The sequence below is a fragment of the Narcine bancroftii genome, chromosome 8, assembly GCF_036971445.1.
Source record: "Narcine bancroftii isolate sNarBan1 chromosome 8, sNarBan1.hap1, whole genome shotgun sequence".
Classification (NCBI taxonomy): domain Eukaryota; kingdom Metazoa; phylum Chordata; class Chondrichthyes; order Torpediniformes; family Narcinidae; genus Narcine; species Narcine bancroftii.
Genome location: NC_091476.1, coordinates 74,797,887 through 74,822,384, shown reverse-complemented (window position 1 = coordinate 74,822,384; position 24,498 = coordinate 74,797,887). Strand labels below are relative to the sequence as shown.

General features: G+C 45.8%; 2 protein-coding genes across 9 annotated transcripts in view; one reads left to right on the top strand and one right to left on the bottom strand.

Moving 5' to 3' along the window:
• The first annotated feature begins 2,549 nt into the window (after positions 1–2,549).
• Positions 2,550–18,978, top strand: trpt1 (tRNA phosphotransferase 1). 7 transcript variants are annotated; one of them, XM_069894181.1, is made up of 8 exons: positions 2,558–2,644; positions 3,231–3,301; positions 3,618–3,699; positions 4,803–4,972; positions 5,347–5,524; positions 8,460–8,516; positions 17,646–17,756; positions 18,809–18,978. In XM_069894181.1, exons 2-8 carry the CDS (start codon positions 3,245–3,247, stop codon positions 18,829–18,831), a joined length of 678 nt encoding a protein of 225 aa, XP_069750282.1. In that variant the 5' UTR covers positions 2,558–2,644; positions 3,231–3,244; the 3' UTR covers positions 18,832–18,978. The 7 variants fall into 7 exon arrangements, 6 of the variants coding, with proteins under 6 accessions (XP_069750286.1, XP_069750287.1, XP_069750282.1 ...); XM_069894182.1 differs by having other exon boundaries at positions 2,616–2,638; XM_069894184.1 differs by lacking the exon at positions 2,558–2,644 and adding an exon at positions 2,837–2,848.
• A 7-nt stretch (positions 18,979–18,985) lies between these two features.
• The window catches only part of LOC138740893 (neutral alpha-glucosidase AB-like), a 52,262-nt gene continuing 46,749 nt past the window's right edge, over positions 18,986–24,498 (bottom strand). For both annotated transcript variants that reach the window (XM_069894175.1, XM_069894176.1), the window contains 6 exons: positions 22,779–22,855; positions 22,618–22,692; positions 21,581–21,694; positions 21,034–21,146; positions 20,312–20,412; positions 18,986–20,077 (listed from right to left, as the gene is read on the bottom strand). In XM_069894175.1, the coding sequence (XP_069750276.1) occupies positions 19,968–20,077; positions 20,312–20,412; positions 21,034–21,146; positions 21,581–21,694; positions 22,618–22,692; positions 22,779–22,855 (590 nt within the window). In that variant the 3' untranslated portion in view covers positions 18,986–19,967. The remainder of the gene's footprint in view (positions 20,078–20,311; positions 20,413–21,033; positions 21,147–21,580; positions 21,695–22,617; positions 22,693–22,778; positions 22,856–24,498) is intronic.

Below are 24,498 nucleotides of genomic sequence, written 5' to 3'. Positions count from 1 at the left end.
CACCGTGGACTCTGGTTTTGGGGCCTGGCCAGTGTCAGGGGAAGCCAAGGCCGCTTCCCAGTGCCCGGAACCAGAGGCTTCGGGCCTGACCTCGCCAGGACCGTTGCCCACTCCCCCTCCCTGCCGCAGGCCGATCCGCGACTCACGGTGACGGGGCCGCTGATCCACCGAGATGCCGCCCTGCAGCAAGAGCCGATGCCCCCGCACTGTCGTTGTCCAACCCGATCGCCCGCAAACCCCGCCCTCCCGCACACAGGCCTGAGTAAGTATTATGAACTTTAATCTCAGGATAAAACGATCTTCCAATAGTTTCAAGTCACAGTGATAAATATATTCCTGGTTAAAAATGGTCCTGCACCTGGATACAAGCTCATTAGGCATAAAACTTGAAAAGTGTGTAAATTAAAGGATATCTGTACCAATGGAAAAAGGGCATGGCAAATAACCCTGCTAGAGTTCATGCCCACAATCAGTCACCCATTTGATTGTTTCAGGAATCATGTTATTCTCCCACATTCTCAATAGCCCTCAGATTTTACTATTCGACAGCACACTAGCAACATTTGACAAATCCTCTATAGAGAAATATTATTTATTGAATATTTTATTTCTCATTTGTTAATGCTTCTGGAAAGAGTTTATCCAAAACTATTATTAAACATTTATTTTAATAAGAAAAAGTTTAACATTACATATGTTGAAAGAAGAGAAAACATGCAGATGTTGTTGAAAAATTTCAATAAATATTTAGTTAGGCCCTCGACTTAGTCCAAGTTTTTAATTTTGGCCCTCTGTGAATTTGAGTTTGACACCCCTGATGTAGGCCATCAATACAAATTAAATTATCAGCCATGAATTAAGAAATTACAGGATGACTTAGAACATTGGAAATTACCACTAACACTGATAGGGAGGGTAAATTGCATTAAAATGAATATCTTCCCAAGGATACAATACCTATTTCAATCGTTACCAATTCCCTTAACAGAGAAATTCTTCAAGAGCTAAAGAAAATAATAAGGAAATTCTTATGGAAGGGGGGGAAACTGAGGATAGCACTAGATAAATTAACAGAATGGAACAAACAAGGGGGCTTACAGCTACCAAAGATTAAGAATTATTATAGAGCAGCACAATTAAGATATCTATCAGATTTTTATCAAACAGGGAAAAACCAGATTAGAGCTAGATAAAATAGGGGAGAAGGTACCAGAACATATAATTTATAAGTGGGATGAAACACTGGTACAACATATAAGTTCACCAGTACTGCACCATCTGCTCAACATTTGGAAGAAGATTCACATAGAAAGGAAAAAAACAAATTATCAACTACCAAAATTATTATTGATGCAAAATCAACTAATCTCTTTCACAATAGATACAATGATAATTAAAAGATTTATAACAAGCATGTACATCAAGCTGCAAGAGAAAGAGAATGAGGAAACAAGCTGTAAACCCAAACAAAAGTGGGAACAAGATCTAAAGATAAAAAATGAAAAATGGGAAAAGCTATGCTCCGGAACTATGAGAGATACAATAAACACGAGGTTATGCATGATACAATATATTTGGTTACACAGGCTATATAACACGCCTCAAAAGTTAAATAAATGGGACCTGACAGTCTCAGATGGATGTTTTCGCTGTAAGAAGGAAACGGGAACAACAGTACATGCAATTTGGGCATGTGAGAAAGTGGAAAAGTTTTGGAAAGATCTAAATCAGGTATTAAATAAAATCACAAAAAGCAACATACCAAAAAACCCAGAGATCTTTCTCCTAAGTAATATAAGAAGTAAAGAATTAGGCCTCAATTTGGATAAAGCACAAAGAAGATTTATTATGATAGTCTTAGCTGTAGCAAAAAAATGTATAATGTCAACCTGGAAATCAGAAGAGAGCCTGAGAGTACAGCAATGGTACATAGAAATGAATAAATGTATTCCATTGGAAAAAATAACATATAATTTTAAAAAATGGTCACATTATTCAAACAAATTTGGGAACCGTACATGGAACACAACAGAGAGGGCCTATCGCGGACCTCCACCCCCTAAAATGACAGAATGAGAAGACAAAATGAACTGACCCAGTGTGTAAAAGTAGATGACACAATTTTCTTGTTTATTTTCATTGTGTGATGACATTGTTTAATGGGTTTATTGTAATTTATATGTTGAACATTTAGTGGGTAATGAGGGGGATGGGAAGGAGGGAAGGGGGGAGGGGAAGAGGGGAGAAAATGACACTGTGTATATTCAACAGGGGAGCGTTTGTGTGTATTTTGGTTAATATGGTTCATAGTATGAAAAATTTAAAAAAATTTCTGCAAAAGCCAAGTTAAAACTCCAAACTTCCAGCAGTTTTCCCACTACAAGAGCTGCTGAGTTTTCCCTGCAGTGACAGGCGTCCAACAGTAGGGACCCAACAGCAAGGTCCCTATTGCAGCATCTGAGTCACTCCTCAGCTCAACCTACAGGGCCAGCTGGGTGCCAGTGCCACCTCCCGGCCTCGTGAGGGCGCCGCTGCCGACTTCCCGGCAGGCCGAGGTGGGGTCAGGAACTGTTGACTGCGGGACTGTGCCGCCTTCTGGCGGTGGGCAGTGAGCGGTGCACTTCCGGCGGAACCTTCGGTGAAGGTGGAGGGGTTGGGGAAGGGGGGATTGAGGGTGAGGGGTTGGGGAATTGAGGGTGAGGGGTTGGGGAAGGGGGGATTGAGGGTGAGGGGTTGGGGAAGGGGGGATTGAGGGTGGTGGCGAGGGGTTGGGGAAGGAGGGGTTTGAGGGTGGGGGTGAGGGGGGATTGAGGGTGGGGGCGAGGGGTTAGGGAAGGGGGGATTGAGGGTGGGGGTGAGGGGTTGGAGAAGGGGGATTGAGGGTGGGGGTGAGGGGTTGGAGAAGGGGGATTTAGGGTGGGGGTGAGGGGTTGTGGAAGGGGGGATTAAGGGGGGGTGAGGGGTTGGGGAAGGGGGATTGAGGGTAGGGGTGAGGGGTTGGGGAAGGGGGATTGAGGGAGGGGATGAGGGGTTGGGGAAGGAAAGGAGAGTGATTGGGGAGGGGGAATGCAGGGGTGGAGGAGGGAGTGTGGGGAGGGGGAAATGCAGGGGTGGAGGAGGGAGGGGATTTGGCTGCCCCTCCTCCCCCTTCCCTCCTCGCTCCCCCCATTACTCCCCCCACCCCCCTGTGATGGATGGCCACATCGATTGGAACTGTTTGGTGTGTCCAGGTGCCCGAACTGGGATGGACGGGGGTCCGGCCAGAAACCGTGGCCACGGGCATGGACGATGTCGACGGCAGGTGAGTGGTCATCCGTCCAGTCACCGACTCCCCCCACCCTCACTATCCCCCCTCCACCTCTTGCTGAAATCCCCATTCCCCACTACCCCCACCCCATCAAGACCCCGGCCTCATCTCCCACCCCACCCCTGACCTCCCCTACACCACCAAGACGCCGGCCGCCAACTCTACTCATGTCCGCCAAGAACCCAGCCCTGACTTCCCCCTCCCCCACTGATTCCCCAACTCTCACCACCTGACTCCCTCTACCCTGAAACACCCCCCCCCACCCCACTGAGGCCCTAGCCCTATTGACCCGTGTGGTGGTCATCCACAGGATGCTGACATCCATCTGTCCAAAGCTCTGTCCTACGTCCTCCGGCATGGAGCAGCTCGCATGGGCCTTGAGATGGGTCAAGGTAGGGGGGAGGGGGAGGGCTGGGGGGTGAGGGGGAGGAGGGAGGGAGGGAGGGGTAGAGGTAAAGGAGGGGGAGGAGAAGGGTTGAGGGAGGAGTGAGAGGGAAGGGGGAGTGTGAGGGGAAGATCGAAGGGAAGGGAGAGGTTGTGGTAAGGGGAAGGGCCGAGGGATGGAGCAGGGGAGGGCCATTATTCTGTGAGTGCGTGGTGAGAGAGGATGAAGTTAGGAGACATTAAGAGAACGTTTGAACATTGAGGGAACGGGATTGTTGGGAGAAGATGGATAATTCCCTGAAAGTGGCATCACAGGTGGATAGGGCTGTAGAGATACCTTTTGGCATTTTGGGCTTCATAAATCAGAGTATTGAGTTCAGGAGTTGGGATGTGATGGTAAAGTTGTACAAGACATTGGTGAGGCCAAATTTGGAGAATTTTGTGCAGTTTTGGTCACCGAACTACAGGAAAGAGGGCAGAGAAGATTTACTTGGATGTCACCTGGACTTCAGGAACTGAGTTACAGGGAAAGGTTAAACAGGTACGGACTTTATTCCCTGGAGTGTAGAAGAATGAGGGGAGATTTGATTGAGGTATTTAAAATTATGAGGGGGATAGAGAAAATGTAGATCGGCTTTTCCCACTGAGGGCGGGTGAACTATGAACCAGAGGACATGGGTTAAAGGTGAAAGGTTTAGGGGGAACATCTTCACACAGAGAACGGTGGGGGTGTGGAACGAGTTGAAGTGGTGAACGGGGGCTCAATTTTAACATTTGAGAAGAATTTGAACTGGTACGTGGATAGGAGGGGGACGGGTTAGGTCAGTGGTACTAGGCAGAGTAATGAAACGGAACAGGGTAGAAGGGTGTGGTTCTGTCCTGTGTCTGGTTCTGTCCTGTGTACTAAGGGGGTTAGGATGGGAATGGGGAAAGACAGAACTGGGGAAACAGGGTAACGTTGGCATGGAGATGGCAACCGTGGAGACTGGGAGTTGGGATGGGACCGTTCGGCAATGAAGTAGAGGGAGTGGTGGGACGAGTGGGTGGGGAATGAAGGGAGTGCTGGGGGCAAGGGTTTCAACAAGTAACACAGTACTCCACTCTCCAACAGACGGGTTCCTTGAGGTGGAAGCTATTCTGAAGCACCCACACTACACACAGTACACGGAGCAGGATGTCCGGCGGGTGGTGGACACCAACACAAAGCAGCGATTCACCCTGCGCACACACCCCGAGTCCGGCGCTCTGCAGATCCGAGCCAACCAGGGCCACACATTGCAGGTGACTGCTTCTGGCAGGGGCTTGGGGGAGCAGGAGCTTCACTCTGGGACTGACCCTGGGAGTGTGTGACAGGACGGTATGGAGGGAGCTTCACTCTATGTCTGACTCTGGGAGTGTGATGGGATGGTGCGGATGGAGCTTCATTTTGTCTCTGTCCCCAGGAGTGTGTGATGGGACGGTGTGGAGGGAGCTTCACTCTGTGTCCGACCCCGGGAGTGTGTGATGGGACGGTGCGGAGGGATCTTCACTCTGTGTCCGACCCCGGGAGTGTGTGATGGGACGGTGCGGAGGGATCTTCACTCCTGTTCCCTCTGCCCAGGATTGATCGTTTAATTTTTTCCAACACCAGTTTTTAAATCTGTAACGTTTGTCAGGTGGAGGATCTGGAACTGATCCCGATTACCCTGGAGAGCGGAAATCTTCCAGCTCAAGCTGTTCACGGGACCTACCTTCGCCGCTGGCCCTCAATCAAGGCGCAAGGTTTGCGGAGAATGGCACGCAGACACATCCATCTGTGTGCAGGGCTGCCTAAGGATGGCTCTGCTGTCAGTGGTGAGTTCCTGAAGGGCTCGCCTGTTGCCTGGGGGGTGGGGGGTGTAGTGGGTGTGTGACTGAGTACACTGGACAACCACCACTTTGCTTCCTGAACACTTTTGGGTGTATTTTATGGATTTTGTGCTACTGATTATAAAAAGCACCTTAAAATCTTCCTATCACGTACTGGTTTCAAGATATTTTTGTAATTTCCTGTCATATTTTAAACCTACAAAACTATGAAATGCAACATGTCGTTGAAAATTCATTTACTGCGTTCGCCCTTGGACGTCTTTCCGGCTGATCTTGGCGCCGTCAGTGACGGACGTGGTGAAACGTTTCACCAGGTTATTGTGACCCTGGGAATGCAGGATCAGGGCAACTAGAATCCACCAGTGCCGGCCGACTATTGTCAGACACTGACATGAGGGGCATCAGATGCTGAGTACAAACGAAAATCAGTGGCAGCGGTTGAACTAACGCAACGTGTCAGCATCGTTATGCAATTAAACATGATAAATTGAATCAAAGTTAATTTACTGTTTCTCCAACTTTCTCCGTGATAGCACAAATCTGGAATGATCTTTTTGTTCAGCTTGACGTCATCTGCCAAATCCCCAATTTTCTTTCAGGAGGCAATCCTTTTTTAAATGTTTGTTGTCCAGTGGTACCCCCTGGCACCATTGATCGCCTCCCCCCCACCAAAGGTGCTCCCTCTGTAGGGTCCGGGGGAACCTGCATGTGGTGGTGTCTCCCCTACTGGGTTTGAGAGTTGCTGTGGGAGTAGCCTGGGGCCAGTGACTGCAGCGCGTCCTTTAGACGGGGGTCACTGGATGGGCCAGGGGTTTGGGAGGCAGAGGGTGGGGGAATCAAGGAGGGAGTATTTTCAGGAAGCAGAGAGGGATCTGGGGTGTGGGAGTATTTGGGCAGATCTCTCTGATCTGCACATAAGACATAGGAGCAGAAATAGGCCATTCAGCCCATCAAGTCTGCCACACCATTCAGTCATGTGCTGATCCATTTTCCCACTCACCCCCCACTGCCTTGCCTTCTCCCCATAACCTTTAATGCCCTGGCTATTCAACAACCTATCGATCTCTGCCTTAAACACACTCAATGACCCAGCCTCCACAACTGCCTGTGGCCACAAATTCCACAGGTTCACTGCCCTCTGGTTGAAGAAACCCCTCCATGTCTCTGTTCTAAGTGGACACCCTTCAATCCTAAAGTTCTGCCCTCTTGTCCTGGACTCTCTCACCGTGGGGAACCTTTCCACATCGACAGTCTACATGTTTCAACATTAGAAATGTTTCTCATTCTCCTAATTCCAATGAGTCCAGGCCAACAGCCGTCAAACGCTCCTCGTATGATAATCCTTTCATTCCCGGAATCATCTTCTGAACCCTCTCCAACATCAGCCCATCCTTTCTCAAACGAGGAGCCCAGAACTGCTCCCAATTCTCCACGTGAATCCTCACCAGGGCCTGATAAAGCCTCAACATCCTATCCTACTCTTAGATTCTATTCCGGTTGTAACGAACACCAGCATCGCATTTGCCTTCTTCACCCCCAACTCAACTTGCATGTTTCCCTCCAGCCCGTCCTACACGAGGATCCCGGCTCCCTTCACATCTGGGGATTTTCAATTTTCTACCCAATTAGAAATCAGTCTGCTTGGTTATTATTTTTATACCAAAGTGCACGACCGTCCACTCTCCGTTTTATTTGCCACTTCTCTGCCCTCTTCTCCTCATCTGTCCAAGTCCATCTGCAGTCTCCGTGTTTCCTCGACGCGACCTGCTCCTCCGCCGACCTTCATATAGTCTGCAAACTTGGCCCCAAAGCCTTTCATTCCATAATCCAAGTTATTAATATACAGCGTATAAAGAAGTGACCCTGACCCCTGTGGACATCACCAGCTCCTTCCTGCCCATCAGCCAGTGCTCTACCCACGCTGGGACATCTCCTGTTATACCATGGGCTCTTGTTAAGTCACCTTGTCATAGACCTTCTGAAAATCCGAATACTCAACACTGCAGTCATAGCTAGGATGGGGGTAGATAATTCCCCGAAAGTGACAACAGGGTGGGGAAGGCATGTGACACCTTCCTCAGTCAGGGCACTGAGTCCTGGAATAGGGACGACACATATGCAAAGTTTTGGTGAGACTGACTGCAGTTCTGCACACCCGGCTGTGAGATGCCGTTTATGAATCGCAAGTTGGTTTGTGGGTGAAACCAGGCAACAAAAAGGCAGATGGAATGTGGCCCTTCGTTGCCGGAGGGACTGAATTTAGGAGCAGGGAGATTCTGCTGTAACTGGACAAGGTCCCGGTGAGGCCGCATCAGGAGAACTGGGTGCAGATCTGGTCTCCTGACTTGGGGAAGAATGGACCGGCTTTGGGGGCGGCGCAGAGGGGTTCACCAGGTTGATTCCAGGGATGAGGGGATTGGCCTATGAGGAGAGATTGAGTCGTCATGGACTCGCTGGAATTTAGAAGAATGAGAAGGGATCTTACTGAAATGTATAAAATGATGAAAGGCAGAGATCCGATAGAGGTCGGTAAGCTGTTCCGATGGGTGGGGGAGACCAGAACGAGAGGACATGGCCTCAAGATCCAGGGGAGTAGATTTAGGACCGAGATGAGGAGGAACTGCTTTTCCCAGAGGGTGGGGAATCTGTGGAATTCGCCCATTGAAGCAGTGGAAGGGACCTTAAGACCAGGTTGGGTAGATTTTACATCGTTGGAGAATTAATGGATATGGGGAAAAGACAGGTTGGTGGAGATGAGCCTATCAGATCAGCCATGATCTCATTGAATGGTGGAACAGGCTTGACGGGCTGAATGGCTGACACATACTCCTATTTCTTATGTTCAGGAGAGTCTCACTCCCTTCCCCACACGGACTGTTGGGGAGGAGCCGTTCTCTCAGCCCACTGTCCTGTCTTGCAGGAATGAGGAGCGATTGTGACCTGGCCATCTTCATAGAGCTGAGGAAAGCACTGAGCGGTGAGTTTGGGCAGTGTTCCCCACGCCCTCTGCTGTACGCAGCCGTACTGACCACATCTGTGTAATGTACAAAGGCAGACCAGGGTTATTATATTTCTTAGAATTTCGCAGAATGAAAGGGGGTCTCACTGAGACATGTCAAATGATACAAACCAGAGGATGTGGGTTAAAGGTGAAATGTTTAGGGGGAACATGGGGGGGGGGGGGGGGGTGGGATCCAGAGAGATAGAGCAGGTAGTGAGGTGGAGGACGGTCAGGGTCACGCAAGGACTGCATGTAAAGACAGAAGCAGAGGTTTGTACGTGATAGAAATGAACTTAGATACATCTATTTCACGTGAGGAATATTGTTGGAAAGGCAAATGAGTTTAGGGCATGGATTGGCATGTGGGATTACGACATTATTGTTATTAGTGAGACTTGGTTGCAGAAGAGGCAGGATTGCAACTCAATGTTCCAGGCTTCCGTTGTTTCAGATGAGATAGAGGGGGAGGAGTGGCATTGCTAGTCAGGGAAAATATCACAGTTGAGCTTAGACAGGACAGCCCATCGGCTCGTCTACTGAGGCCATATGGGTAGAGCTGAGGAAAGAGAAAGGTGTGACCCCACTGATAGGGTTATATTATGGACCGCACAATAGTCTGAGAGAATTGGAGGAGTAAATCTGTAGAGAGATCGCAACCGATATAAGAAACAGAAAGATGCGATAGTCAGAGATTCTAACTTTCCGCATATTGGCTGGGACTCCCATACTGTAAAAGGGCTGGATGGCTTGGAATTTGTCAAATGCATTCAGGAAAGTTTTCTAAATCAATATTTAGAGGTACCAACAAGAGAGGATGCAGTACTTGATCTCCTATTAGGGAACCAGACAGGTCAGGTGACAGAAGTCTGTGTCGGCGAATATTTTGGGTCCAGTGACCATAATACCATTAGTTTCAAGTTAATTATGGATAAGGATAGGTCTGGTCTTCAAGTTGAAACCCCAAATTTGTGGAAATGGTAAAGGATCTAGGAAGAATGGATTGGGACGTTGTTTTCCGGCAAGTGGAAGGCCTTCAAGGGCGACATTTTGAGGGTGCAGAGTTTGCACAGATTAAAGACGAAGGGAACCTTGGTTTTCAAGGGTTATTGGTGATATGATTACGAAAAGAGAGGTGTATAACCTGTATAGGCAACAAGGAGCAAATGAGGTACTTGCAGAGTGGGAAAATGTAAGAGAATAATAAAGAAGGAAATCAGGAGGCAAAAAGAAGACATGAGGGGGCTGTGGCAGATAACGTGAAGGTAAATCTGAAGGGTTTCTACAAGTGTATTAAAAGTAAGAGGATAATGGGACAAAATTGATCCCCTAGAGCAGGGGTGTCAAACTCAAATTCACAGAGGGCCAAAATTAAAAACTTGGACTAAGTCGTGGGCCAAACTAAATATTTATTGAAAATTTTCAACAACATCTGCATGTTTTCTCTTCTTTCAACATATATAATGTTAAACTTTTTCTTATTAAAATAAATGTTTAATAATAGTTTTGGTTAAACTCTTTCCAGAAGCATTAACAAATGAGAAATAAAATATTCAATAAATATTTCTCTATAGCCTTTAAGCTCCTTTTAAATGTATTTTTTTCACAAGCCAACAAGTCAAAAAAATAACAACTTGCTTCAATGACAAACAGGTTTGTCTTTTAAAATGATGAACATATAGTTTGCCTCCCACCTGTCTTGAAAGGTCCTGTTTTCTGTCTTTCGTTTGGCCATTTTTCGTAAGGGGTTTATTACATGTGAGTTCGGCAACAGGTCACAGATGCCAATGAAAGTAAAGAGAGGAGGTGGGGGCGATTAGCGGGCTGACGGGCCGGCGCCAACGCATTTGCAAAGCATTCTGGGATTTGTAGTATTAGGTGTGCTTGCGCTATACTGGTGCGGCGGCCAGCGGGCCACCTCTAATACATATTTGATATGATCTTGCGGGCCAAATATAATTATATCACAGGCCAAATTTGGCCCGTGGATCTGAGTTTGACATGTGTGCCCTAGAGAGTCAGATGGTCAACTATGTGTGAAGCCTCACAAATTGTGTCACTATTTACTCAGGAAACTGGCAGAGAGAATACAGATGGAAGGGAAACAAACAGAAGGGTCATGAAACATACGTCCTTGGCCACGGGGGAGGTGCCAGAGGATTGGAGAGTAGCTCATGTTGTCCTGTTTGAAAAAGCTACAAGATTAGATTCTGGAGTAACTGTTTATACACGTGTACCAGTTGATGTCATGTAAAAGTCAATCCTATTTTTGGCCTTGGCTGCCCGCCCACCCAGAGCTCCTGCCACCCCTGACTGGGGACTCTCACCTAGGCCCCGGCCACGGGCCCGACCATCCGAGCTCCCAAAGCCCTGACTGTGGACCCTCACCTGTCATCCAAGTTCACGACCACTCTAAATGTTGCAGGTGTCAAGGGTAGTATGTGTAAGTCAACCCCCAAAATTTACTGAACAACTGGTCCAGGAGTCACGTGATGGAGTAGGGGCCGGTAGGGGAATTCCAGCCCTCTCCAGAAAAGTAAAAAAAGGGTAGAGAAAAAACAAAGTCACTAACACAGAAACCATAACAAATTGAAAGTGAAAATGTGGAGAAAATGGCAGCAAAAAAAGAAAAACCAAAAACAACGGGAAGAAAAGAAGAAGGAAGGACGTCGGAAGAGGAAGCCCACCGTGGAGAGAGAAGCCCGCTCCCTGAGGTCAGTGGAAACTCCGAACTCAGGACTACAAAGATGGCTCACTGACGGGAGGGGGAACAGCTGAGGAGTAAATCTCCACAGCCGAAACAGACAAGTATAACACAACAGCAAGAGGAAAACATAGAAAATAACGAGAACAAGAAGGAAGAGAATAAAAATAAGAAATCAAAGAAACAACAGATGACCAACCCAGAGGAAGAAGACCAACACCAAGACAGTTCTAATAAAAATAAGAAGACCAAAAATACCCAACAAAATAAAACAAACAACCCAACAAGAAAACCAGAAGAGACAGAGGTAAAGGACACAGATCCTGGAGTGGACTCAGAAGAAGAGGAAGAACACAGAGAAATGGAAGATGAAGGGAAGGGCAAGACAATGGATATATTTTTTTTTAAAGAATATATGGAATCAGTAAAAGAATGGCAGTCACAAGAATTCAGTGAAATAAAAAGAAGAATAAAAAGTACAGAAGAAAAAGTGAATAGATTAGAGATGATCATGACAGATATAGGAAAAAGAGTAGACAAGGTGGAAGAACGAGAAACAGCCGTAGAAATGGAAGTAGATGACTTAAAAAAGAAATTAGAAGAATCTGATAAAAAAGTTAAAGACACACAAGAGCTGTTAGCTCAGAAGATAGATATAATGGAAAATTATAATAGAAGAAACAATATAAAGATAGTGGGCCTTAAGGAAGATGAAGAAGGCAAAAATATGAGAGAATTTATAAAAGAATGGATCCCCAGGGTCCTAGGAAGACCAGAATTACAGGAAGAAATAGAAAGGGCACACAGAACATTAGCCCCTAAACCACAACAAAAACCAAGATCCATTCTAGTAAAATTCCTAAGATATACAAGAGAAAATATATTGGAGAAGGCAATGAAAAAAATAAGAGAAGACAAAAAACCACTGGAATACAAGGGTCAAAAAATTTTTTATTCTATCCAGATACAAGTTTTGAACTCCTGATGAAGAGAAAGGAGTTTAATGCAGCAAAAACGACCCTATGGAAAAAAGAGGCAGCAAAGCAAACTGTTCTCGGATCCGGAAAAAGCACGAAAATTTGCAAAACAACTACAAAACAGACAGAGAGATGAAGAGATGTAACAAGAACAAAAATGACAACAAACTATATATATATATATATAGTTTGTTGTCATATATATAAAAAGAGTATAAGTAAGAACTAAGAAGGGAAAGAAAAGGAAGTAAGGAGGGAATTAAGAGAGTGACCTTTGTTATATATGAAAATTAAAATCTTTTCTGGGGGGGCTGGGTGGGGAAGAATTACAGTCACTGAGAAATCATTTGACGCTTGCGAGTGAATTCGCAAATCCAAATGGAGAGGGGAGATGTGGTTGTCCGACAAGGGACAAAGGGCAACTCAGGAAGGGGAGGGACTATTGGGGTTAAAGGAATTTTAGATATGAGAATAGTGAAAATATTTTATGTTTTAGAAATGTTGTCTTATAATATGTTCAAAAAAAGAAAGCAGAAATGGATAAGAAGGGAAGGTGGTGATGAGGAAATGGAAAGGAAAGATAAACAAAGTATGAAATGGCTATGTTGAACTATATGACTTTAAATATTAATCAAAAGGAAGAAACTTAAATTTACTGAAAAAAGAAAAAAATTGATATAGCATTCGTACAAGAAACACATCTAACTGAAGTGGAACACAAGAAATTAAAGAGAGATTGGATAGGACATGTAACAGCAGCATCATATAATTCAAAACCCAGAGGAGTAGATATATTAATCAATAAAAATGTACCAATCAAAATAGAAGAGGAAATAATAGATCCAGCAGGGAGATATGTAATGATAAAATGTCAGATATATTCAGAATTTTGGAATTTACTCAATGTATACTCACCTAATGAAGATCAAAAATTTATGCAAGATATCTTTTTGAAGATAGCAGATACGCAAGGGAACATACTAATAGGAGGGGATTTTCACCTTAATTTGGACTCAAACATGGATAAAAGTGGGAAAAAAACTAACAGAAAGAACAAAGTAACCAAATTTATAATTAAATCGATGCAAGAAATGCAACTTTTGGATAGATGGAGAAAACTACACCCAAAGGAAAAGGAATATTCATATTATTCGGGTAGACACAAAACATACTCAAGGATAGACCTATTCCTGTTATCAGCCCACATTCAAGGGAGAGTTAGGAAAACAGAATATAAAGCTAGACTATTATCGGATCACTCACCCCTGTTATTGGCAATAGAGCTAGAGGACATCCCACCAAGAATGTATAGATGGAGATTAAACTCCATGCTACTTAAAAGACAGGATTTTAGAGAATTAATTGAACGACAAATTAAAATGTACTTTGAAATAAATATGGAATCAGTGAAAGATAAGTTTATACTATGGGACGCAATGAAAGCGTTCATCAGAGGGCAAATAATAAGTTATGTTACCAAGATGAAGAAGGACTACAATCAGGAAACAGAGCAGTTGGAAAGGGAAATAGTAAATATAGAAAAAGAATTAGCAATGAAGGAAGACACAACTAAAAGAAGAGAATTGGCAGATAAAAAAAATAAAATATGAAACACTGCAAACATATAAGGTGGAGAAGAACATGAAGACAAAACAGAAATATTATGAGCTAGGAGAAAAAACGCACAAAATTCTAGCGTGGCAGCTTAAGACAGAACAAACTAAGAGAATGGTTTTGGCATGAAGGAAAAAGGACAAACAAATTACATATAATCCAACGGAGATCAATGAAAACTTCAGGGAATTCTACGAGCAACTATATCAAACTGAAAACGAAGGGAAAGAAGACAAAATAGATGAATTTCTAACTAAAATTGAACTACTGAAATTACAAACAGAGGAGCAAAATAAATTAATAAAACCTTTTGAAATAGAAGAATTACAGGAGATATTGAAAAAACTACCGAACAATAAAACACCAGGAGAGGATGGATTCCCAATAGAATTCTATAAAACATTTAAAGACTTATTAATTCCTCCCCTCCTGGAAGTAATCAACCAGATTGACAAAACACAAAACATACCAGATTCATGCAAAACAGCAATAATTACAGTAATACCAAAGACAGGGAAAGATCCACTTGCACCAGCGTCATATAGACCAATATCTCCACTTAACACAGATTATAATATAATAGCTAAACTATTAGCAAACAGATTGGCCGACTATGTACCAAAAATAGTAAATCTAGACCAAACTGGATTTATTAAAAAAAGACAAACTGACAATATCTGTAAATTTATTAACTTAATTCATGCAGTAGAAGGAAATAAAACTCCAACAGTAGCGGTTGCTTTAGACGCAGAGAAGGCCTTTGACAGAGTAGAATGGAATTATTTATTCAAAGTACTACAAAAATTCAGCCTACCAGAGAAATATATTAATTGGATTAAAGCATTATATAAGGGGCCATTGGCGAAAGTGACAGTAAATGGATATATATCAAAACAATTTAACTTAAGCAGATCAACAAGGCAGGGATGCCCACTATCACCCTTATTGTTCGCGTTAGCTATAGAATCACTAGCAGAATTGATAACAACAGAAAATAATATAAAAGGGATAAAAATAAAAGACAAGGAATATAAAATCAGTTTATTTGCGGATGATGTTATAGTATACTTAACAGAACCAGAAATATCAATAAAAGAATTACATAGGAAATTGAAGGAATATGAGAAGTATCGGGGTACAAGATCAACGGAAATAAAAGTGAAGCAATGCCAATGAATAATGCGGATTTCACAAAGTTTAAGAAAGAATCACCATTTAGATGGCAAACACAAGCAATGCGATACCTAGGTATACAACTAAATAAAAATCTCGGCCATCTATATAAACTAAATTATCATCCATTAATGAAAAAATTACAAGATGACATAGAGCATTGGAAAGACTTACCACTAACACTGATAGGAAGGATAAACTGTATTAAAATGAACATTTTCCCAAGGATACAATACCTATTTCAATCATTACCAATTCACCTAACAGAGAAATTCTTCAAGGAGCTAAAGAAAATAATAAGGAAATTCTTATGGAAAGGGGGGGAAACCGAGGATAGCACAGAATGGTACAAACAAGGAGGCTTACAACTACTAAACTTTAAGAATTATTATAGAGCCGCTCAATTAAGATACCTATCAGATTTTTATGAAACAAGGGAAAAACCAGATTAGAACTAGATAAAATAGGGGAGAAGATACCTTAACATATACTATATAAATGGGATGAAAAATTGGTGCAACGTAGGAATTCACCGGTATTGCATCATCTGCTCAACATTTGGAAGAAGATTCACGTAGAAAGGAAGAAAACAAATTACCAACTACCAAAACTAATATTGACTCAAAATCAACTAATCCCTTTCACAATAGATAACCTTTCCTTCAGAGAATGGGAGAGAAAAGGGATCAAAAGAATAGAAAATTGTTTTTCGGGAAATAAATTATTATCCTTTGAACAAATGAAGGATAAATATAATATAACTTACGATACAATGTTTGCATACCACCAACTGAAAACCTACTTGAAGGAAACAGTCTGAGGTTACCAGAAGAAAGTAATTTTGAATATGTGATTAAAGACACAATGATAATTAAAAAATTTGTAACAAACATGTACATCAAACTGCAAGAAAAGGAGAACGAGGAAACAAACGGTAAACCTAAACAAAAATGGGAACAAGATCTAAACATAAAGATAAAGAATGAAACGTGCGAGAAGCTATGCTCCGGAACTATGAGAAATACAATAAACATGAGGTTACGCATGATACAATATAACTGGATACACAGGCTATACATCACACCTCAAAAGTTAAATAAATGGGACCCAACAGTATCAGACAGATGTTTTCGCTGTAAAAAGGAAACGGGAACAACAATTCATGCAATTTGGACATGTGAGAAAGTGGAAAAATTTTGGGAAGATCTAAACCAGATATTAAATAAAATCACAAAAAGCAATATACCAAAAAACCCAGAGATCTTCCTCCTAAGTAATATAAGAAACAAAGAATTTGGACTCGATTTGGATGGAGCACCAAAAAGATTTGTTAGGATAGCCCTAGCTGTAGCAAAAAAATGTATTATGTCAACCTGGAAATTCGAAGATAACTTGAGAATACAACAATGGTATGTAGAAATGAATAAATGTATTCCATTAGAAAAAATAACATATAATTTAAGAAATAACATTACAATATTCGAACAAATATGGGAGCCATACATGAAACACAATAGAGAAATCCTACCATGGACTTCCACCACCTAAAATGACAGAAGGAGAAGACAACGAAAAGAACTGACTCAGTAAAATTTCTTGTTTATTTTTATTAAGTGACAACATTGTTTAACGGGTTTAATGTATCTTATAGATTGAACTTCAAATAAATGGGGAAGGGGTGAGGGAGGGAGGGGGGAAAAAGGGGAAGAAAACGACACTATATATTTAAGAAGAAAAATGTCTGTATGTATCTTGGTCAATATGGTTTATAGTGTGAAAAATAAAATTTTTTAAAAAAATTTAAAAAAAACAACTGGTCCACAAAATTCGACTATTTGACTATGGTCAGTAGGATACTGTGCCTAATTGTTAAAGAGGAGTGGCAGGAACGGTTTCTTTTATCTGTGTGTTGAACTGTGGGAACTGCAAGAAATGTGATCTATCGGGTGTGGCGAGTATGATTGTTTAGCTGCATCCAATGTACTTGGACTGTGTGAGCTCCCCCCGTGTGTAAATAAAGATGCTGGTTTGTTATTAAACTGCGTTCAGATTCATCTTCTTGGACCTTCCAGACTTATTCTTACAGAAGGTCCTGGGGCCACGTTAGTATGAATTAACCCTCTGAGGTTCTGCCATTTATTGAACAATATTTATTTTGTACATACGGACTCTTGTGTTACGTCTGGTTTTGTGGCTGCAGTGTTTGAACGACCAAAGGAACTACTCACTCTAACCATCCGAGACTCTCGTCTGGGAACCAATATTTATTTATTTGTATAGATGAGCTACTTGTCCTGTGTGTGTGTGTTATGCACCGAGGACGGGAGATCGCTGTTTCGTCAGATGATAATTAACTTGGTCTAGAACTGGGGGGGGGGGGGGGCTCACAATCTAATGGGAAGGGGGACACAGTTTGCACTGGGATGAGAGAAGCTTCTTCACTCAGAGTTTGTGTGGGATTTTCCTGCCATAAAGCATTGCTGAGGTGGGTTCACTACATCTATTCAGAGGGGAGTTGGATGTGGGCTTTCTGGCGAAAGGTGTGGGTGGGGGAGTCTAGGGAACTGAGGTAGTCTGATCAGCCGAGATTGTATTGGCTGGTCTCGAAGGACTGACCTTTGGAAATGTCTTCTTTTGCAGATGGGATCCCGTTTTACCTCTCCACCAATCAGGTGATACTAACGCCGGGCAATGAAGACGGGGTTTTACCTCCGGAATATTTCCAGAAAGTTCTCCAGTTAAAACCAAGCAGTGAGTTTCTAAAGTTGATCTTACCAAAGATGAAAGCGTGAGCTAGATGGTAACTGTGAGTTTGATGTTCTGGTGCTGAGGGGCGTGGGATTGTGAGAGCGCGCGAGCTGGTTGGTAGTAAGGGGCACAGGCAGGGACTGGTAGATCAGGAGTCTGGGGCACGAGGTGTCGAGGAGGAGAGGAACCAATCGTTCTGCACTCTTGGCAGTTTAGTGCTGGTCAAGCACTTTTAAAATGATTGGTTAGAAGGTTACAGCAGGGGATCCAGACGGAATTGAGCGGAGAAGGGGCAGATGGAGTTCAATCAGCTCAGTGTGAGGATGCATTTTGCCTGAAGGCAGAGGACATGGTAAATGGTTGGATGCTTTACAGTGTGGAAGAACAAGGATGGGTCTTGGGGTCCAAATCCATACATCCCTCAAGGTCGCCGCGCAGGTTGATAGGGTAGTTAAGAAGGCCGATGGGCTGCTGGGCTTCATTAGTCAGGGGATTGAGTTCAGGAGTCGAGAGGTCACGTTGCAACTCTACAAATCTCAGGTGAGACCCCACTTGGTTAATTATGTTCAGTTACAGGAAGGATGGGGTCGCTGTGGAGAGGGGGGCAGAGGAGATTCACCAGGATGGGAAACAAGTCTCATGAGGCCAGTTTAACAGAGCTGGGACCTTTCTCTCTGGAACAAAGAAGGATGAGAGGAGACTTGATAGAGGGCGACAAGACTCTGAGAGGCGTGGACAGGGTGGACGGCCAGCGCCTGTTTCCCAGGGCAGGATCAGCAAACACCAGAGGACGTCTGTACAAAGTGAAGGGAGGGATGTTTAGGGGAGACATGAGGGGTAAGATTTTTTATACGGAGAGTTGTGGGGGCCTGGAATGCCTTGCCGGGGGGTGGTGGTGGCTGGAACATTTAAGAGGCTTGTTGACAAGCTCATTGGATGGAAGAAAAATAGAGGGTTACGGGAGGGTTTAGTACTTGTTTTTAAGGAGGGAATAGATGGGTCGGGAGGGGCCTGTACCGTGCTGTAATGTCCTATGTTGTGCCTTTGTCCTTCAGGATGCTTGCTTCCCCCACGGTGACCTCACTCAGACTGCCCACCAGCCAGTTCGTCTGGATTATTTATCATCGCATTTGCCCAGGCGCCTGGAGATGCAGAAAGTCGTCCTTGTGTATGGAATGTTGACTTGTCACGCCTGACCATGTGAAAATACAGAATGAGACGACCACACCGGGTCCAGTTTGTTGTATTTAATTTTATCCATTTATCAAAAACATCCCACACAGGAGAGATCATTGGTCATTCAGCCATTCTTAAAAACCTTCCCTGCAGGTGGACACATCCTGTGGAGCAGACTCATTCCTTCCCATGCCCCCCCCACTCAGGAAGCAGGGAGAGTGGACCCTACCTGGAAGGCTTGCCAAACAGAACGCAGTAGCCTGCTTTATCTCGGCAGACAGATGTCACTGGTTTGGCGGCTGCAGCCACGGGAACAACAGGCCAAAAATCATGGAGGTTTATGATCAGTAAAAGGGCAGGCAACAGAATCTTGGGGGGGTGGGGTTCCTGGTTATTGTTGCTGTGGTGGGGAGAGTTCAGGGCCCCGTGACATCACCTTCATGATCAACTGGGGGAGAATCCGAGACAGTGCAGAGAAAGACCACATACTGACGAGGGAACACATTGGGAGCTTTTCAGAGCCCAAACTCGCACGCTGCTCTCTCCATCAGGGGGGAGTTGGCCAGGGGTACGAAAGAGCAACATGAAAGCAGCAGTCCGGTGCCAGCCACAAGCCTTAGCATTCACTGAATCACCCTTTTCTGGGGCATTAGGCAGGCTGACCACCCCCCATCCCCTCCGGAAAGCAAAGCCCAGCTTCACCACTGACCTGTGCACAGTGTGGGATCCTCTCCAAGAACTGAAAATGCCTGTGACAAGGGAAACTCACACAAAGGACAATTGGAGATGGGGGTGAGAAGGATGTGTGGTGAAGAATGGCAGCCCCACGCTGGACAGAAAAGTAAACCATTGAGGGAAAAGGGAAGGATACAAAGTCCTTGGTTTCAGGTGAGTTAAACTGAGATGAAATTGGTGCAGAGCAAGGCAGCCTCCAAACTGTCAAAAATGTACACCCAAGAGGGACAGATTCTGTCCCTGGCCAATTACAACAGCTGCCTACCCTACAGAGAGAGCGAGGAGGGAGTCCGTCCGACCCTGTTATAGGATGTACAACATCCACTCAGCACCCACGTTCACAGCCGGCTTCCGGATGGTCAGGACCAGGGGCTCAGCTTGGTGCTCGAAGTCCAGGCTCGATTCACTTCCATCTGTGGAGAGTGACAGGATATCTCACTCTCACACACACACACACACATAAGCTACAACATAACCCCACCTACCCCCCCCCCCCCCGCCCGCCCAGCAGTGGGAACAGCTCAGGGAGCTGCGAGAGAGGTGTACACCCAGCTGCAGATTCAGGTACCAGTGAGCCCCTGGGCACAGTCCCAGCATAGAAATGATTTGTGGAGCAGCAGTGGAGCGACAGCAGAGCAGAGACTTACCAGAAAGTTTGAGGATAACAGCTGAAGGTTTCGACACTCCCAGCACAATCACTTGTTCTATCCAAGCAACCGTGTTGAAATGACCCTTGGCGCTAGCAGATCTGAAATTAAATTCCATGTGTTAAAACCATCTCCCAAACAGTCGAGAGTCTTACATTTCCCAACTTGCACGTGTAAATTACACCAGGAATGTGGACATCACTGAAGGTGCTGTGACTCTAATCACCCATTGACCCAGGATGGTCCAGTCACATCCAGACCCAGACCAGGACAGACTGGAGTCACATGCAGACCTGGAACGGATTAGGATGGTCCAGTTACATATAGTCACAGACCCTGCAGATATATACCTTTCACTGCTATGGTTACTGAGAAGATCTTGAATTTAACCCAAGTTCCTTGCTGGTATCTACACCCATGTTACTGCCTCAAGGTTCAGTAACTTCCCCATCACACCAGTCTCACCTCAGGAAAAACCCTTCCCTCCAACCAGAGTGCGTGAAGGGATCAGCCCAGCGCACAGGTGAAATGGTGCGGATCTGGGTCCAGGAGGGGCAGACCAGCGCCAGCCTCTCCCACGGGCTCTGTGCACAAGCAGATACTGGGGCTGTGCCAGACGTGTGCTGCTCACCTCCCCCCCAGCTCCATGAGAGGCCCCTACAGCAGGGTAGCCCTCCTTGCCTCAGGTACCCTGGCTCCAGTTACCACCAACCAGCAGTTACCTGGCGATGAGGGAATTGTTTTTGAAGGTAAACCTCCGGTGAAGATACTCTTCCCTCTTCTGAAAGTTGAAAGTGTGGCCGTCATCAACAAACAAGTCTCCCTCTGCAAAGTCCTGGTGAGAGAGACCGAAGGTCAGGCCTGGAGCAAGAGGTAGCTTTGATTCCACCCACCCTATCCGAAAGCTGGCTGCTGCAGACCGCTCTCCACAAGTGCACGGTCAGGTGTGACAGGCCTCAAACCGTTAAGTAAATCCCGCTTCCCAGGTCAGACGGCACGGGGGAAAAGGCTAGTCGGCCCACCATCTGTGCTGCCCCACAGATTCTACTGCTCAGCTCCACATTGGACTCGACTTATAATCACCATTTCGCCCACCAGCACAGAGGGCTTTGGGACCAGAGGTGGCAGCCACAGGGAGAAGGCACAAACCTTACCCATACAGGAGGTGGGAGCCTGGGGCTGGGAGGCAGCACTGGCCTGGAGGGTGTTCCCAGTGGGACAGGCCAGGTCATTTACTCGTGGCGGAAGGGGCAGCTGTGCCCATGTTACCTGTGCGTCCAGGGCCACGTAGAGAGTGTAGGGATCGTTGTGCGTGCAGGAGGATGATCGGCGAACACGTTCCTTCCGAGGAACGATGGTTCCTCCTCGCTGGTAGACTGGTATCTAGAGAACAGAGGGAGAAAACATGGTAACGCCGCTCCCTGAGGTTTTGTGGGTAGGAATGTCCCACATGCTGAACAGACACCACCTACTCTCAAAAGTCCCCTCCCCATCAACTGAACTCCGTGACTCTGACACCAAAGTCCCTCACCCTTGGATTGCTGTCGGCCCCTTTCCTTTCCCTCCATGGTTACTGATCAACCCCCCGAGCTCCTCACGTTACATTCAGAAGCTGCAGGTGGGTGTGTTGTTTTCATTGGTGGGGGAGACCAGAACGAGGGGACATCGCCCAGGGGAGAAGATTTAGGATGGAGATGGGGAGGAACTACTTTTCCCAGAGGGTGGGGAATTTGTGGAATTTTCTGCCCATTGAAGCAGTGGAAGGGACCTCAGTAAATAGATTTAAGACAAGGTTGGAGAGATTTTTACATCGTCGGGGAAATTAAAGGATATGGGGAAAAGGCGGGTCGGTGGAGGTGAAACCATCATCAGATCAGCCATGAATGGCAGAGCAGACTCGACGGGCCAAATGGCCGACTCCTGCTCCTATTTCTTATTTTTAAATTACACATACAGCCCCACGTGTCTGTGCCACCCAAATGATCCTCTATTAACCTGGGTGGAAGGAAATTCACACACGCACAAGGAGAGCATACAAACTCCTTACAGACAGTACGGGATTCAAACCCTGGTCCAGTCCCCATCGCTTAAAGGCATTGCACTAACCGCTACACAACCAGTGGAGAAGGGATGGCCAGTTCCTTCCAAGATAACTAGAACTCCAAGTGGACTTCAAAGCTCCAACTATGAGTTGCTTTGATGTATCATCCTTCCCCAAATGAGACTGAGTAAAAGGGCAATTCCCCTCGATCATCCAAACCCACCCCTCCAACCGAAGGATCTAGGATCGGTGGACACTCACTCACCGAGCTGAGGGTGACAGGGACGTACAGGTTCTGCGGCCCCGTGTACCTCTGGTGGTGGTGCACGTCATACCAGAACTGCCAAAAGACAAGAAGGTGGAGTCAGCTCACGCTCGTGCCGGGGGGATGGAGGGATGGGCAAGGAGTCGAGTACGGAGCCTTACCTGGCCATTACCTGGCAGGTAAACCTGCACGCCCCGAGCATTCTGCTCCACTACCGGGTGCACCAAGAGAGCGTTGCCTAGAAAGAGACGGTGAGTATTCAAGATTCATTTATTATTATGTCATAAAAGAGAAACATTACACAAAATTCCCTTTAATCCGCCACAAGGCAGATTCGTCATCAGCAGAAATTGTCCGGCACCCCTTATAGTACGGGACAGAGAAGAGAGTTCCCCACCCCCCCACCACCCCAAGACACAGTGCATGGATTCACCTCCAGTCTCCCACAGCCTCACAGGGTCCATCCCAAGCTCCAGATCCAAATCTCCAACACCATCAGGAAACTCTCAGCCTCCTCTAGCATCCCCGTTCCGATACTTGGAACCCCTTCAGCCAGTTTCCCGCGGTCTGCAGACTGCTGTCACCAATAGCCCACAGCTTGTGTGGGTTCCCCTCCTCGAGTACTAACACCCTTGGAGCCTCTCGCTGGGCCACCGCCGTGGTCCCCGTCCCGTGAGTCATCTCTTCTGCTCTTCCTCAAACTGGGGTGGTCTCCCCATTTTCTGGAGCTCTACGTCGATCCTCCACTTCCCCAGGGCAACCCCTTGCGCCCACTGCTGAACACATGCGCTGCCATCTTAGGGCCCAAACCCCGCGGTCGCAGGATGTTAAAATAAACCACCATTGCTTCCTTTACAGGCCATTTAAAAAGCATGTATGGAGCCGACAGCAGTCGGGCTGGGCAGTTGGACCCCAAAGGCAGTGCTGGGTCTCTGCTCCCCACAGGTCTGTACACAGAACGCGACCTCCACAGAACTGCTCAGAATCAGTTTCCATCAGTGAATGGAGTGGAAAGATACTGGTAAAAAAGACTAGAGGAGAAATGGGAAGAGCTGGTTACAAGAGAAATTGCTGGGGGTCGGGTAGTAGATGAGGTCTACGTGGATTTTAACAAGGCATTTGACAAGGACCCCCATGAGAAAGTCATGAGACACCGGATCAGTGGAACCTTGGACGTGGATAAAAAATTGGCTTGAGTAGTCGTGGACGGGAAGGATTCTGCCTGGAGGTCAGTAACTAGTGGAAGGACCACAGGGATCTGTTCTGGGACCCCCAGCTCTTTGTGAATGTAAATAAATGACCGGGATGAAGAGGTGGATGGGTGGAGCAGAAAGTCTGCAGATGACACGAAGGTTGGAGGAGTTGTGGATGGAGCTGAAGGTTGTCGAAGGTTACAAGAGGATAGAGACAGGAGGCAGAGTTGGGTGGAAAAGTGGCAGATGGAGTTCAATCCGGATCAGTGTGTGGGGGCCTGGAATGCCTTGCCTGGGATGGTGGTGGAGGCTGGGACATTAGGGGCATTTTAGACAGACACATGGGTGAAAGACGCATGGTTACAGGTTAGGGAGAGTTTAGTACTAGGGTTTATATGGGTCGGCACAACCTAGAGGGCCGAAGGGCCTGTACTGTGCTATGCTCTGATTATCTCTTTTGGGTGTCAGGATCTGGAACACAAAGCCACACCACCTGTGAATGTGACCCAGGTCAGATCTAGTGGTAGGTGGGATTGTCTCATTCAACTGGCACAGGCATGATGGACCAAATGGCCTGGGGGTTGGGGGAGTCCATTACAATTCTACATCTGAACTGGTTCATGACTGTCCAAACTGTCCCACTCCACCCACAGCATTTATATGGAGCCTGCAGATGTCGAGTCCGGTT

Coding starts and splice junctions, on each gene's coding strand:
- trpt1 (XM_069894181.1), top strand. CDS start 3,245: ATGGACGGGGGTCCGGCCAGAAACCGTGGCCACGGGCATGGACGATGT. Junction 3,700..4,802: donor GGGCCTTGAGATGGGTCAAG/GTAGGGGGGAGG, acceptor ACTCTCCAACAG/ACGGGTTCCTTGAGGTGGAA. Junction 8,517..17,645: donor GCTGAGGAAAGCACTGAGCG/GTGAGTTTGGGC, acceptor CTTCTTTTGCAG/ATGGGATCCCGTTTTACCTC.